At 36.0% G+C, this 15,752-nt stretch overlaps 1 protein-coding gene across 1 annotated transcript; it reads right to left on the bottom strand.

The window, feature by feature from the left end:
* Window positions 1–2,032: 2,032 nt before the first annotated feature.
* Window positions 2,033–4,041, bottom strand: LOC140888610 (uncharacterized). The gene is made up of 3 exons (XM_073296304.1): window positions 4,006–4,041; window positions 3,672–3,862; window positions 2,033–3,404 (listed from the first exon to the last, which is right to left on the bottom strand). Exons 1-3 carry the CDS (start codon window positions 4,039–4,041, stop codon window positions 2,033–2,035), a joined length of 1,599 nt encoding a protein of 532 aa, XP_073152405.1.
* Between the last annotated feature and the right edge of the window lie 11,711 nt (window positions 4,042–15,752).

Raw genomic sequence — 15,752 nt, 5'->3', positions numbered from 1 at the left:
TCTTTCAAGTTATAACATATGTATATCCTATTTTCACAAGTATTTTATATAATGATACATGTTTTAACCGCTGAAGCTACTAGTTTAACGATTTTGATATATAATCTTGCAAGTTATAACATATGTATCCGTTATTTTCACGAGTATGTTATATAATGATACATGTTTTAATAGTTGAATCCACTGATTGAACGATTTTAATATATAATCTTTCAAGTTATAACATATGTATATCCTATTTTCACGAGTATTTTATATAATGATACATGTTTTAATAGTTGAATCCACTGGTTTAATGATTTTAATATATAATCTTTCAAATTATAACATATGTATCCGTTATTTTTACGAGTATGTTATATAATGATACATGTTTTAATAGTTGAATCCACTGGTTTAACGATTTTAATATATAATCTTTCAAGTTATAACATATGTATATCCTATTTTCACGAGTATTTTATATAATGATACATGTGTTAACCGCTGAAGCTACTAGTTTAACGATTTTGATATATAATCTTGCAAGTTATAACATATGTATCCGTTGTTTTCACGAGTATGTTATATAATGATACATGTTTTAATAGTTGAATCCACTGATTGAACGATTTTAATATATAATATTTCAAGTTATAACATATGTATATCCTATTTTCACGAGTATTTTATATAATGATACATGTTTTAATAGTTAAATCCACTGGTTTAACGATTTTAATATATAATCTTTCAAGTTATAACATATATATCCGTTATTTTTACGAGTATGTTATATAATGATACATGTTTTAATAGTTGAATCCACTGGTTTAACGATTTTAATATATAATCTTTCGAGTTATAAAATATGTATATCATATTTTCACGAGTATTTTATATAATGATACATGTTTTAACCGCTGAAGCTACTAGTTTAACGATTTTGATATATAATCTTGCAAGTTATAACATATGTATCCGTTATTTTCACGAGTATGTTATATAATGATACATGTTTTAATAGTTGAATCCACTGATTGAACGATTTTAATATATAATCTTTCAAGTTATAACATATGTATATCCTATTTTCACGAGTATTTTATATAATGATACATATTTTAATAGTTGAATCCACTGGTTTAACGATTTTAATATATAATCTTTCAAGTTATAACATATGTATCCGTTATTTTTACGAGTATGTTATATAATGATACATGTTTTAATAGTTGAATCCACTGGTTTAACGATTTACAATCATGGTCGACCCAAAACTCATTGGGTTGACCCAAGGCTTGGATCACCCTGGGTCGACCCAAGGAACCCCCAAGGTTTGGGTAGCTTGGGTTGACCCAAGCCCTGGGTAACAGAGCTTGGGTCAACCCAAGGCTTGGGTCGACCCAAAAACTCTTGGGTTGAACAAGAAACTTCTTGGGTCGACCCAAAAACTCTTGGGTTGACCCAAAAACTCTTGGGTTGATCAAGAAACTTCTTGGGTCGACCCAATTTTTTTTGGACAAGATATTTTTTTGACTTATTATTACAAAACACAAAGGTTGCTTCTATGTTTTTTTAACTAATTATTACAAAACACAAAAGCTACTTCTATCTTTTACTAAATTCTCCAATCGAAGGAATTCTATTTTGTTTTTTTCTACCCACTTTTTTTTGTAGACAAGGAGGTAATACAACTGGAAAATTAATGTTAGGTGGCCATTCACTTTCTTCCGGAACTGGATAGACAGTCTCTGAGTAAGCCATACACCATGTCATCATAGAATAATACTCTGAACACAATTGATACAAGTCAATATTCGCCAACCAACTGGCTGCAATGGCATGAGCACATGGGAATCTATCAATATCAAAAACTCGGCAAGTGCATCTTTTAGATTCCAGGTACACAATGGCCGAGTGTCGACCACTCCGAACATCAAACTCAAGACGGCCCAATTCAAAAACTTGCATTCCTTGGGCATCAGTGAACCGGATGCGAAGAATTCCCTCAATGGTAGGGGTCAGATTATTGTTAGCTGCAACTGATGCGTTACGATATCGGACAAACCAAGATGATGTCAGTCTCTGCAAAAAATCTACAAAGTGATATTATAGGAAGCTTTCTCTCTTCAAGTAGTCTAGCATTGATTGATTCAACCCCGTTTGTCGTCAAAATATTGTAACGAGTATTTGGGCAATATGCTCGAGTCCATCGATCAAGTGTATCTCTTTCATCCAAAAACTGTGCAGCCTCAGGATATCTCTTCCTAAAATCACTGTATGCAACATCAAACTCGTTTTGCTTATAAATTTTTGCAATCTGCAAAAACATTTCCGTTGCGCCCTTTTTTTTGCACCTGGTTTTCAAATTCTGGGATAAATGCCACACACAATGACCATGATGTGCAATTTTATAAACACTAGAAACAACATTAATTATTCCCTGATGTCTATCTGAAATTATCACCAGATCAGTCGAGTCTGGTACTACTTCTAACAACTTCGTCAAAAACCAACTCCACGAAGAAGTAGACTCACCATCGACAATTCCCCACGCCAAAGGATATTGATGATAATTTTCATCCTGTGCGGATGCCACAAGTAAAACACCATTGTACTTGCCTTTCAACCATGTACCATCAATTGACACACATTTTCGCATGCTTCGATATCCTCTGACACACGCACCAAAAGCAAGAAACATATACTTGAATCGATTTTTCTCGTCAACACATATGTCTGTTATGCTTCCTCGGTTCATCTTCTCAACCATGTGCAAATAACAAGACAGTAGAGTAAAACTCTTGGTATGATCACCTTTCAAAATATTGTCTGCTAGTTCTTTTCCTCTCCAAGCCTTGTAATATGATATATCAGCATTCATATTATTGTGCATCATCGCCATGACCGCTTTCGGTGTTATTTGTACTGGATTACCTTGAAAATTATTCACCAACATATCATGAACAACAACCGAACTAGCTCCACGAATTCTCTTACGCCTCCCCGTCAAATCACAAGTATGTGTATTGCAATATGTTCGAATGGAGAATACATGTGAATCTTTCATCTTTGAGGTCCAGATTCTCCACTTACAATTAGCCACGGTACATTTCACAGCATACACCACCTGACTACTTTTTACTTTCTCAAATTCAAAACATGCTTCCAAACTGATTCTTTTTAACAAATTTTTCACCGCATCTCTGTTTGGAAATTCTTGACCAACAAACAAGTTTGAACCATCTGTGAATGAAAATGTGTCATTAACAATATCCACATTTGCAACCATATCTGACTCATTTCTTGCAATCACAACTGTCTCATTACTTGCAACCACAATTGGCTCGCTATCAATATCCACAGTTGCAACCACAACGGCCTCATTATTTGCAACCACATTTGTCTCATCAAAAGCCTCACTAATATTATTACGATCCAAAGAAACAATATTCAAATCAAAATAATCATCATAAGAGTTTTGATCATTATAATTATTATTGCCTTCATCAATACCAACTTCATGCGCATTATCAAAAACATCCAAAAAACCAACAACATGTTCAATTTCAACTTTAAGCACTGGCCTCGTTTTCGGACAACCAAAATACAGATATGCTTTCAAATCTTGATCATTCTCTATATAAATCGGTTGAATGTTGCACGACAACTCTAGAAGGTAACTCAACCTTAGGTTGGCAGACTCTTCTATTTTCCCAGCTCTATATAGTTCACGATTTAAATTTTCAAGAAGAAAAAAATCATCATATACTGGAATAGCAGCAAACTTTGAATTCGATCCGGGATTCCATTTATATACGTTTTCTTCACTCGCTTCCCATCTACCATCGAAATGAACAACGATTACCGTAGGCATAACCTACAAAATTCACATAAATTATAAGAATAAAACTATTTTAATCACAAAAAATAACAAGAACACTACATGCTCTGTCTATGATCTACCCATGGTCAACCAAAAGAGTTCTGGGTACAAAATAACAAGAACTACCTATGGTTAACCAAAAGAGTTTTGACCATGAATTCTGGGTCAACCATGGTCGACCCAAAACTCATTGGGTTGACCCAAGGCTTGGATCACCCTGGGTCGACCCAAGGAACCCCCAAGGTTTGGGTAGCTTGGGTTGACCCAAGCTATGGGTCGACCCAGAGCTTGGGTCAACCCAAGCTTTGGGTCGACCCAAGCTACCCAAACCTTGGGTTCCTTGAATCGACCCAGATTCCAACACATCATTTTTTTTATTTGCACTTGCTAAATGAAAAGAATAACGACTTAAATCAGATAAATGCTTACATTCAACAATAATGGACAAAACTCTCTTAAAAAACAAGAATGAATAAACCTTACTTGCGCTTGTACTTTGATAAAATTTTGTTTCAAATACAGATGAATGAGCAATAGAAGATGTTTGAAATAGATTAGGTTTTTTTCACAGCTCAAGGACTAGCATCAAGATGAAGAGAAAAATGAAGAAGATTGCAGGTTTTTATAGGTTTCCCGTTTCTTTTTCCGAAGAATTTGGCAAATTGGGGGGGTAAGAAACAAATAATAAACCTCCTGACATTGTTAATTATTTTAATTTATTTATTTATTAGGTTTAATTTTAATTCAAATGAGTCAACTCCCTATTTTTTAAAATAAATAGTCAACATCCCTTTATTTTAAATACTTCACAAAGTAATCATACTTTTTTAACCAGCCCAAAAACTAGGCACGGATACTGGATATTTAGGTAGAAGGGAGTGAAATCTGTCTAATTTAAAAAAAAGGACTGGATATGTAATTTACTAGTATGTCTTTGTGTTTATATCAATAAAACATTAAAAAAAAATTAATAAATTTAAAAATCAAATTTTTTTAATGTTGGGGTCGACCTAAGTAAGATTTTGGGTCTACCCAAAGATTTTATTAAAAAAAAATTTAATAAATTTAAAAATCAAATTTTTTTAATGTTGGGGTCGACCTAAGTAAGATTTTGGGTCGACCCAAAGCAATCTTAGGTCGACCTGCTTGGGGTCGACCCAAGATTGCTCATGCTTGGGTCGACCCAATTTGTGCTGCAGAAAGATGTTTCCGCAGCGCGCATACATTGCGTGCCGCGAAAAAAACATATTTCATTAAATTTAGGATGTCATACATAATGGACGATGTTGATTATCAATTTCATAATACATTTTTTTTGTAACACATTTATTGTATTTTTAACATTTCTATTTGTAAAAAAAATTAGGCAGTTAAATAATTTTCCGTTAGTAATTTTACAATTTTGATCAAAATTTACATAATTTTGACATATAATCGTATATGTTGCAACATATTGATCCACTAATTTCACAAGTTTGTTCTATAATCGTACATATTTTAACATATGAATTAATTAATTTCACAAGTTTGACCGATAATTACATAATTTTGACATGTAATTACACAATTGTGTTTAATGTTTATTGACAATTGTACATTTTTTAACAATTTATCCACTAATTTCACGAGTATGTTTTATATTCGTACATATTAACGTATGAAACCGCAAATTTGACATGCATGTTTTTATCCACTAATGTTGACCGATAATCGTACATGTTTTAACATATGAACCCACTAATTTTACATGTATGTTCTATAATCGTACATGTTTTAGCACATGAATCCGATAATTTCACAAGTATTTTGACCTATAATCGTACATGTTTTAACATATGAACCCACTAATTTTACACGTATGTTCTATAATCGTACATGTTTTAGCACATGAATCCGATAATTTCACAAATATTTTGACCTATAATCGTACATGTTTTAACATATGAATTCACTAATTTCACAAATATGTATCATCGTACATGTTTTAACATATGAATCCGCTAATGTCACAAATATATTATATAATCATACATGTTTTAATATATGAATCCAATTATTTCACAAACTATAACATTAGTTAGTATAATATATATATATATATATATATATATATCAATTATTTTTCAAGATTATGTTGTATGATTATAAATATTGTAACATATTAATCGATCAATGTTCATTGATAATTGATAATTGTTCATTGTTTTATCCACTATAACAATTTATCCACTATAACACCATTTTTTTCAATGTTCATTGATAATTGTACATGTTTTAACAATTTATCCACTGATTTCACGAGTATGTTCTATAATCGTATATGTTTTAATACATGAATTCGCTTTTTTCACAAGCATGTTCTAAAAACGTACATTTTTTAACTTATGAATCCGCTAATGTCACAAATATGTTGACCTGTAATCGTATATATTTTAACATACGAATCCGTTAATTTGACAAATATGTTATGTAATCGTACAAGTTTTAACATATTAATCTGTTAATGTCACAAGTATGTTATATAATGATGCATGTTTTAGCATATGAATCTGCTAATGTCACAAATATATTCTATAATGATATATGCTTTAAGATACGAATCTGTTAATTTCACGACTATGTTCTACAATGATACAAGTTTTAATATATGAATCCAATAATTTAACAAGTATGTTCTATAATCGTAAATATTTTAATATATGAATCCACTAATACCACAAGTATGTTGATGAAACTTAAAATTAGTAATTATTTATATGTTAAAAAATGTGTTTTAAGATTTAAGTTTTATTAAATTATAAATTTATATTGTTTTAAGTGTTATGTGTTTATATTTAAATGTTTTATAATATGTTTATTCTTATAGTTTATTCTTATTTTAGTTTCTTTTTATTTATTTTCTTAAACAATCTTAAATAAACCTTTCCGTGGATTGATCTCGTACTTACGAGTATATTACTTGCAGACAACATACACTTGGGTGAATTACAATTTAAGTTGTAGCATATATTGACCTAGAATCGTATATATTTTAACATATGAATCCGTTAATTTCACAAATATGTTATATAATCGTACTTTTAACATATGAATCCGTTAATTTCACAAATATGTTATATAATCGTACATGTTTTAATATATTAATTTGCTAATATAACAAGTATGTTCTTGGGTCAACCCAAAATGCTTGAGTTGGGTCGACCATAAACCTTGAGTGTTTGGGTCAACCCAAGCATATGGATATGCTTGGGTTGACCCAAACACTCAAGGTTTATGGTCGACCCAAGCACTTAAGGTTTATGGTCGACCCAATCTTTTGATAGACCATGATCTACGTTCCATGTAGACCATGAGTATGGTCTACCCAAAAATCTCAGTTCTGGGTAGACCATGCCCATGGTCTACCTATGGTCTAATGAGCATGTTTTATCCAAAAATCGATATATGCTTGGGTTGACCCAAACACTCAAGGTTTATGGTCGACCCAAACATATAGATATGCTATGGTCGACCCAAGCACTTAAGGTTTATGGTCGACCCAATCTTTGATAGACCATGATCTACGTTCCAGGTAGACCATGAGTATGGTCTACCCAAAAATCTCAGTTTTGGGTAGACCATGCCCATGGTCTACCTATGGTCTAATGAGCATGTTTTATCCAAAAATCTCTTGATAGACCATGAGATTTCTGGGTAGAGCATGGAAATGGGCAGCCCATGGTCTACCTAGTTTTGGGTAGACCATAGGTAAACCATGGTATGGTCTACCCAGTCCTGGGTAGACCATAAATATGATCTACCCAAAAATCTCATGGTCGACCAATAGATTTTTGGTAGTCTATGGGTGGTCTACCTATGGTTTACCCAGTTTTGGATAGACCATAGGTAGACCATGAGCTGCTCATATCCATCTTCTACCAAGTTCTGACCAAGAGATTTTTGGGTAGACCATAGGTAGACCATGGGTTGCCCATATCCATGGTCTACCAAGTTTTTGGTCAACCCAAAATTTGGATCTGACAATCTATTTGGTCGACCCAGAGACAGAAAAGAGGTAGAAGGTGAGAATTAATTAATTTACTTAAGAAGAGTCAACTTCTTTTTTCTTAAAATAAAAAGTCAAAGTCCTTTTTTTTAAAATATATTATCACTTACTCCTACTTTTTTAACTAGCCCGCAGGAATACTCATACTGATACAACGATGGATTTGGAGTTCGTGTGTATAACTAGATGATTGTAACAACTCGAAAAATATACGAACATATATATATATATATATATATATATATTTATTAAATTAAATTTAAATTTTAAGAAAAAAATAGTAACTCAAATTTTACTTTCGTAAAAATAAAACATAATTGTACAACTAATTTTAAATTTTTCATCTATTTTTTAAAATTGAATTTCATATTTGACGTGTGCAAAAAATATGATTGATCGAAATACGTAGACCATAATGAAAAAAATCAACTCGTTCATAATAAGTAATCGTAAACATGACCAATAAAAACATGTACAATGGTCAATGAGCCCATTTCCTTACTCGCCCCTTGTTGAATCCGATATTTTGGTGATAACAAACAACAACTCATTGTATAGGAATGTGCTGCCAACCATTGTATTTCAGGAATCTACTACAACTTCTACCGGAAGCTTGTCAACCGCCTTTGTCTCTCGACCGGTTGAAGTCACAAGCTTATCGACTGGTTATTCAAACCAGCAGAGGATAAATCTATCTACCGGAAGCTTGTCAACCGCCTTTGTCTCTCGACCGGTTGAAGTCACAAGCTTATCGACTGGTTATTCAAACCAGCAGAGGACAAATATCTCTACCGGTAGAATGCCAACTGCCTATCTAGATATCTCGAGACAAGTACCTGTGACAAGATGTTCTTTGCAGGATCTTTTATTAAAAGCAGAGCCGGCGTTTCAGAAGATTTGTTGACTCCTGCAAATCAAGACAACAGGTTGTACCAAAATGGCAAAAACACAGAATGACTGCAGATAAAGCATTCGACCGTTTATTCCAGTTTTGGACCCTGGAAGTTGTCTGCAGTGTACGATCCTCATGCAGAATCATCAATGCATTTATGAGCATTAAATGTGCATTCAATGCAGCATCAGAACGTTCAAAATAAAGACGTTGATGATTGACCTATATAAAGGGAAGTTTGCTCAAAAAAAAAGGGGGTACAACAAGTGATACGAGACAACGAAGAGAGACAAGCAACTCAGAAAAATTTCAATCACTTGAGTAATATCAGAAGTCCTCATCTGATATACTTGAGCATACTTACAAAGATCATTCATTTTGCTGCTCAAATAAACCCTCGCTTACAGCTCACGTATCTGATCATCAAGGATCATCCTAGGGTTTTCAAGCCTCTCGACCGCTCTGCAGTTTGAGAAGCTCAACTCAACTATACTCATTGTTGAAGAGAATTGAAGCTACTCTGAAAGCTTCCACCAGTCTGATAAGAACTGAGAATCTTATCTGTGTAAATCTAGGAGTTTCGGATTAGGCATTGGATAAGTCCTAAGTCTGAAGTGGGTGTATTACAAGACGTTGTAATAACCAAAGTCTTCTAGTGAATTCCTTCCTGAGTGGAAGAAGGGGAGACGTAGAAGGATTAAGCCTTCGAACTTCCATAAATCGTGCCTTAGTCTTTACTGCTATTTATCCTACATTCTGCTCATACATTGCATTATAAACTTTGCATCACTAAAACCTCTGAACTATTTCCGCACTATTTAAGTTGTTCAAACCGTTTTAGAAGTTGAGAAAACAGATTAAGTGAACTAAACCTCACTTGATCATTTTAAAGAAGAAGAAGAAAAGTTTCAGAGTGTATTCACCCCCCCTCTACCCTCTGAACCGATCCCAACAAGTGGTATCAGAGCGGGTTCCTTTCTCAACTGCTGATCTAAAGTTTTAAAATCATGACTTCTTTCAACAGAATTCCTGTGTTTTCTAAAGAAGAGTATGATGATTGGAAAATTCGCATGCAGGCACATCTTGCAGCACAGGATGATGACATGCTGTATGTCATAACAGACGGTCCTATCAAAATTATGAAGGTCAACCCAGCTCTAGCCGATGGTGCAGGACAAATGATTGAGAAACCAAGAGCTGAGTGGACCACTGAGGACAAAAAGAAGGCCAATCTTGACAATGTGGCCCGGGACATCCTATACAAAACACTGGATAAGAATATGTTCAGCAAAATCAAGTCATGTTCCACAGCAAAGGAAATTTGGGAGAAGCTCACTCAGTTATGTGAAGGAAATGACCAGACAAAGGAAAACAGGCTCACCTTGGCCATTCAAAAATATGACAACGCCAAAATGAAGCCAGGGGAAACCATGGCTGAATTTGATGAACGGTTCAGTAGTATCATCTGTGATCTTATTGCTTTAGGTAAAACTTATACTAACCGTGAAATTGCTGTGAAGGTTATGAGAGCTTTACCCAAAGAATGGGAGATCAAGATAGTGGCCATGAGAGAGTCAAAAGACTTAAGCAAGGTTGAACTGCATGATCTCTTTGCAGATCTCAAAGCCTACGAGTTCGAGCTCAACATGAGAACAGAAGATGAACCATCTACTTCTCAACCAACCAAGGCCTTAACCTCAACCGTGATATGTCCACCGGTCGAGGAAGCTCCAAAGAGATCAGCTGAGCAAATCAGCAATGAAGTCATGACACTCTTTGTCAAGAAATTTGGTAGATTTATGCGTAAAAACAATTCTAAATTTAAAAATTATCATAAATCGGACCATACAAAGGACGGTCCTACTTGTTTTAACTGTGGCAAGTCAGGCCACTTCATTGCAGACTGCACCAAGCCTAAGAACAATGATCAGAAGCAATTCTCCGAAAGAAGAAGGGGTAAGGAGGATAAAAGGACGTTTAGAAAAGGAAGAGACCAAAGGGTTCTAGTAGCTGACGAAAGCAAAAGCAAGTGGGCTGAGTCTGACTCTGACAACTCCAATACCGGAAGCTCTTCAGATGACAGCGATGATGAAAAAGTGGAATGCCTTATGGCCGACATCGAAGAAGAAGATGAGGAGGTATTTGACTTTGGCTCACCTGAATTTACTCACAGTGATTTAGTTACTGCTTTACACGAAATGGCTAATGAATACAAAGCATTATCCAAGGAGTTCGAGGAAGTAAAGGCAGAAAGAGCTGACCTAAAAGATAAGTCAAGCAAATCAAGCTGCATGAAGCAAAAAGAGCTTGATGGTCTTAAGGTCAAGCTAAGTCTGCTGGCTACTGAGAACGACACCTTGAAAAGAGTATTCCAAGCTACCTTGATTGAGAATAAAAAACTACTTGAAACCATTAAGGCTTGGAATAAATCTTCTGTAACCATTGACAAGATTCAAGAAATCCAAAGACCGGTACATGATAAAACCGGTCTAGGGTTTGGAACAAATGAACAGTCTATGGAATCCTGTATTCAGTCAAGCCTGGACAAAGGCAATCTTAACAAAATAAGATTTGTCAGGTCCAGCACGATATATGAACACGATAAGTGCAGCTTTGACAAAAATCAGAAAGTATCTAATGAACGAAGCTCTAAGCATAGAGGGCTGGGATATGTGGATCCCCAGACCTCTAATCAAAGAGGAACTTGGATCAAACCAAAACCTAATGAAAGAAGAAAGGGAAACCAATCTAATTTCAAAAGGCCATGGAATGAGTCTAACTACTCTAAGAAAAGATGGTCAAAGGAGAAGCCTTACCAGTACTTTAATTGCAGGCCAGTTCAAAAGAGGTACAGGCTAACTGATGAAAATCAAAAAGACAAGCAGCACACAGCAATCTCACAAGCACACACATTTACTGCCTATCGACCGCACAGATTTCTGGACACACACACGGGCAAACCTGTAAGGGTGTTCCAGGTGTGGGTCCCGAAAGGGCTAATCCGACCTGGACCCTACTAGATATGGGTACCAAAAGTTCTTCACTCTTTGCAGGTACTAAAAGTCCAAACGGGCGAGAAAACCACTTCTATCAAGGACACTACCTGGTATTTAGATAGCGGTTGCTCACGACACATGACAGGGAATCCAGAACTTCTAACAGAAGTGGTGTTGTGCAAAGGACCAAATATCAGCTTTGGAGACAACTCCAAAGGTAAAACCGTGGGTAAGGGTAAGATTATCCATGGTAACATCATTATTAAAGATGTGTTACTTGTTGACAAACTATGCTATAATTTGATAAGTATTAGTCAACTATGTGACAATGATCATTCGGTCGAGTTTCACAAACACACTTGCCACATAAAAAATGACAAAGGTGAGACTCTCATGACCGGTGTACGAGACCTAAACACCTACAAGGTAAACTGGTCTTGCTCACTTATTTCTTCACCTACTTGTCTTACTGCTCATCATGATAAACATTGGTTGTGGCATAAGCGGTTAAATCATCTAAATTTTAAGTCCATTATTAACTTGAGGAAGCATGATTTGGTTTCTGGTCTGCCCAAAGGAGATTTTATAAAAGACAAAGTTTGTCCTGCTTGTCAACTAGGAAAGCAGGTGAGAGCAACCTTTAAAAATAAAGGGTGTATGTCCTCTTCCAAATGTTTAGACTTACTTCACATGGACCTATTTGGTCCTATACCAGTAAGAAGCATAGGGGGAATGAGATATGCTCTTGTTGTTATTGATGACTTTTCTCGATTCACTTGGGTCATCTTTCTCTCTTCAAAAGATCAAACTGCACCTCACCTGATTAAGCTTTTTAAACGCTTGCAAAATGAACAATCTACTGTGATAGATAGAATCAGGAGTGATAGAGGGACTGAATTTTTAAACACCACTCTTATGACTTATCTAGATGATCAGGGAATCAAGCATGAGTTGTCAGCTGCTAGATCCCCACAGCAAAATGGGGTTGCTGAAAGAAGGAACCGTACTTTAAAAGAAGCAGCCAGAACTATGATTGCTGATTCAAATGTTTCTCAAAGGCTTTGGGCAGAGGCAGTTAACACAGCTTGCTATACTCAAAACAGATCTATGATTAATAAACGATTTAACAAAACTCCATATGAGATCTGGAATGGCACAAAACCTGATATTTCATACTTCAAAATTTTTGGGTGCAAATGCTTTATCCACAACAATGGCAAAAACCATTTGACAGCCTTCGATGCCAAAGCAGACGAAGGAACTTTTATTGGTTACTCAGCCGTTAGCAGAGCTTATCGAGTGTTCAATCAAAGATCACTAACGGTCGAGGAAACCATTCATGTTATTTTTGATGAATCTACTCTTTGTACAGAACAAACTCAAGGGAGCATGAATGATCTGAGTCATAGACTGGAAAACACAAATCTACAGGAAGAGAGTGACAGTGATCTATATCCTCCAAAGAAGGATGATCCAGTTCCCTCTACCGGGTGTGATCAAACAAGGCCAGAAGTGGATCCACCGGTTGATAACAATCCTCCAACCAATGATGATCCAGTAAACGAGGACGTTCATCAACCAATTGATGACAACCCTTTAGGGAATTATTTTAGGTGGAACAAAGATCATCCACCTGGGTTGGTCATAGGTGACCCTTCTGCTCCTCGAAAAACACGTGGTCAAATGATTAATGAATTCTTGCATGCAGCTTTCATATCTCAGGTAGAGCCCAAGAAAATAGATGAAGCTCTATCAGATGCCAGCTGGATTGAAGCTATGCAAGAAGAGTTGAATCAATTCACCCGCAACAATGTTTGGCATCTAGTTCCTCGACCGAAAAATCAAAATGTGATTGGAACTCGATGGGTGTTTCGTAACAAGCTCGATGAACATGGCACTGTTGTGCGTAACAAAGCTCGACTTGTTGCTCAAGGATTCAGACAAGAAGAAGGCATAGACTTTGAGGAATCCTTCGCGCCAGTTGCAAGACTAGAAGCAATCCGCATCTTTCTTGCTTATGCAGCCTTCAAGAATTTTAAAGTTTATCAAATGGATGTGAAGTCTGCATTCCTCAATGGTCTACTTCAAGAAGAGGTGTACGTTGAACAACCACCAGGTTTTGTCAATTCTACTCATCCTCAATATATCTATAAACTTGACAAAGCTCTCTATGGATTAAAACAAGCACCGCGTGCTTGGTATGACACATTACTAAAATTTTTACTGGAACATGATTTCCAAATTGGAACGGTCGATAAGACCCTGTTTAAATTTGTAAAATGTGATCATGTGTTACTAGTACAAATTTATGTTGATGACATTATATTTGGGTCAACTAACCCCAAGTTGTGCTCAAAGTTCTCTAAACTGATGAAGGAGAAGTTTGAAATGAGCATGATGGGCGAGCTAAACTTCTTTCTTGGACTTCAAGTGAAGCAACTTGAAACTGGAATATTCATCAATCAATCCAAGTATGCCAAGGAATTGGTAAAGAAGTTTGGAATGGAACATTGCTCAACTGTATCTACCCCCATGAGTACATCAATTAAGCTTGATAAAGATGAAGGGGGAATTCCGGTCGAGGTAACCATGTATCGAGGCCTTATTGGTTCACTGCTCTATTTGACTGCCAGTCGACCGGATATCATGCATTCAGTTTGTTTATGTGCTAGATTTCAAGCTGCACCTAAGCAATCTCATTTCATTGCTACCAAACGAATACTTAAATATATTAAAGGAACTACTAATGTGGGCCTTTGGTATCCCAAAGATTCAAATCTCAATCTTATTGGTTATTCAGATGCAGATTATGCAGGTTGTAGAATTGATCGCAAAAGTACAAGTGGTACATGTCAATTCCTTGGAGATAGACTAATTTCGTGGTCAAGTAAGAAGCAGACATCAATTGCTACCTCGACCGCCGAAGCAGAATACCTTGCTGCTGGCAGCTGTTGTGCTCAAATACTCTGGATTCAACAGCAGCTTAATGATTATGGGATTCGGTCGAGTGAAGCTCCAATCTACTGTGACAATACAAGTGCCATAGCCATCACTCACAATCCAGTGATGCACTCTAGGACAAAGCACATTGATGTCAGGCATCACTTTATCCGAGATCATGTCTTAAAGAAGGAAATCAGGCTGGAATACATCTCTACCGATCAGCAAGCAGCAGACATATTCACCAAGCCTCTACCGGACGCTAAGTTTTCATATTTTCGAAATATTCTTGGCTTAGTAGATTTAAGTTAGTATGCATGTGTTTAGGGGGAATGATTGTCAATATGACTTTAATAGATTAGCTGTTACGTTGCCATAAATATTGGCATATCATCCGCCTTTAACTAGTCTCTGACAGGCTTCGTACTAGCAGCTTGGTGCTTTGAACCAAATGACATTAATTGGGCGCCGTGATTATGCTCTTCAAAACCTTTTGAATTTCAAAAATACTTTTCATGACGTCACCCTATGGCCCATAGGTTCCTATATATACTTCTTTACACTCGTATATCAATCTTTCACCTTTGCTAAAGCTTTCATATTGTATTAAACGCTCCATCGAATTACTCTCAAGCTTTTGCTTACACTTTGCTCGAGTTCTTATCTACAGATATCATGTCGATCCAGAAGATTTGCCTCGCCATCAACTTTGACTCCGTTGTTAAGGCAAACAACGCAGGAATAACTGAGGTCTTCACCATGCTTGAAGCCTCTGGACTGAAGAAATTTCTGGAATGCAGCGCCATCTGCGATTTGTCTGTCTTGAAGGAGTTCTTCGCAACCGCTCAAATCGAGCATGGAACTATCAAATGCTTGATCAAGACAGAGGCCTACTCCTTCAATCAGAAGTTCTTCGCCAGCACATTTGATCTGCCCTCCAGGGGTTTGACAAAATGCACAGATCTTCCAGACGGTAACTGCTCTTACTGGTTGAAGGAGTTCTCAACTACC

Source organism: Henckelia pumila, chromosome 3 (genome assembly GCF_033568475.1).
Source record: "Henckelia pumila isolate YLH828 chromosome 3, ASM3356847v2, whole genome shotgun sequence".
Taxonomy (NCBI): Eukaryota; Viridiplantae; Streptophyta; class Magnoliopsida; order Lamiales; family Gesneriaceae; genus Henckelia; species Henckelia pumila.
Note: the sequence above shows the minus strand (reverse complement) of the source record. Positions and strands in the feature narration are given on the sequence as shown.

Bases quoted from the DNA above. Each gene is read 5' to 3' on its own strand.
- LOC140888610 (XM_073296304.1), bottom strand. From the start codon at position 4,041: ATGGTTGACCCAGAATTCATGGTCAAAACTCTTTTG. The intron at 3,863-4,005 runs GTTAACCATAGG...TGAATTTTGTAG, and splicing joins TCATGGTCAAAACTCTTTTG to GTTATGCCTACGGTAATCGT. The intron at 3,405-3,671 runs GTTGAGTTACCT...TAATAATATTAG, and splicing joins GAAGAGTCTGCCAACCTAAG to TGAGGCTTTTGATGAGACAA.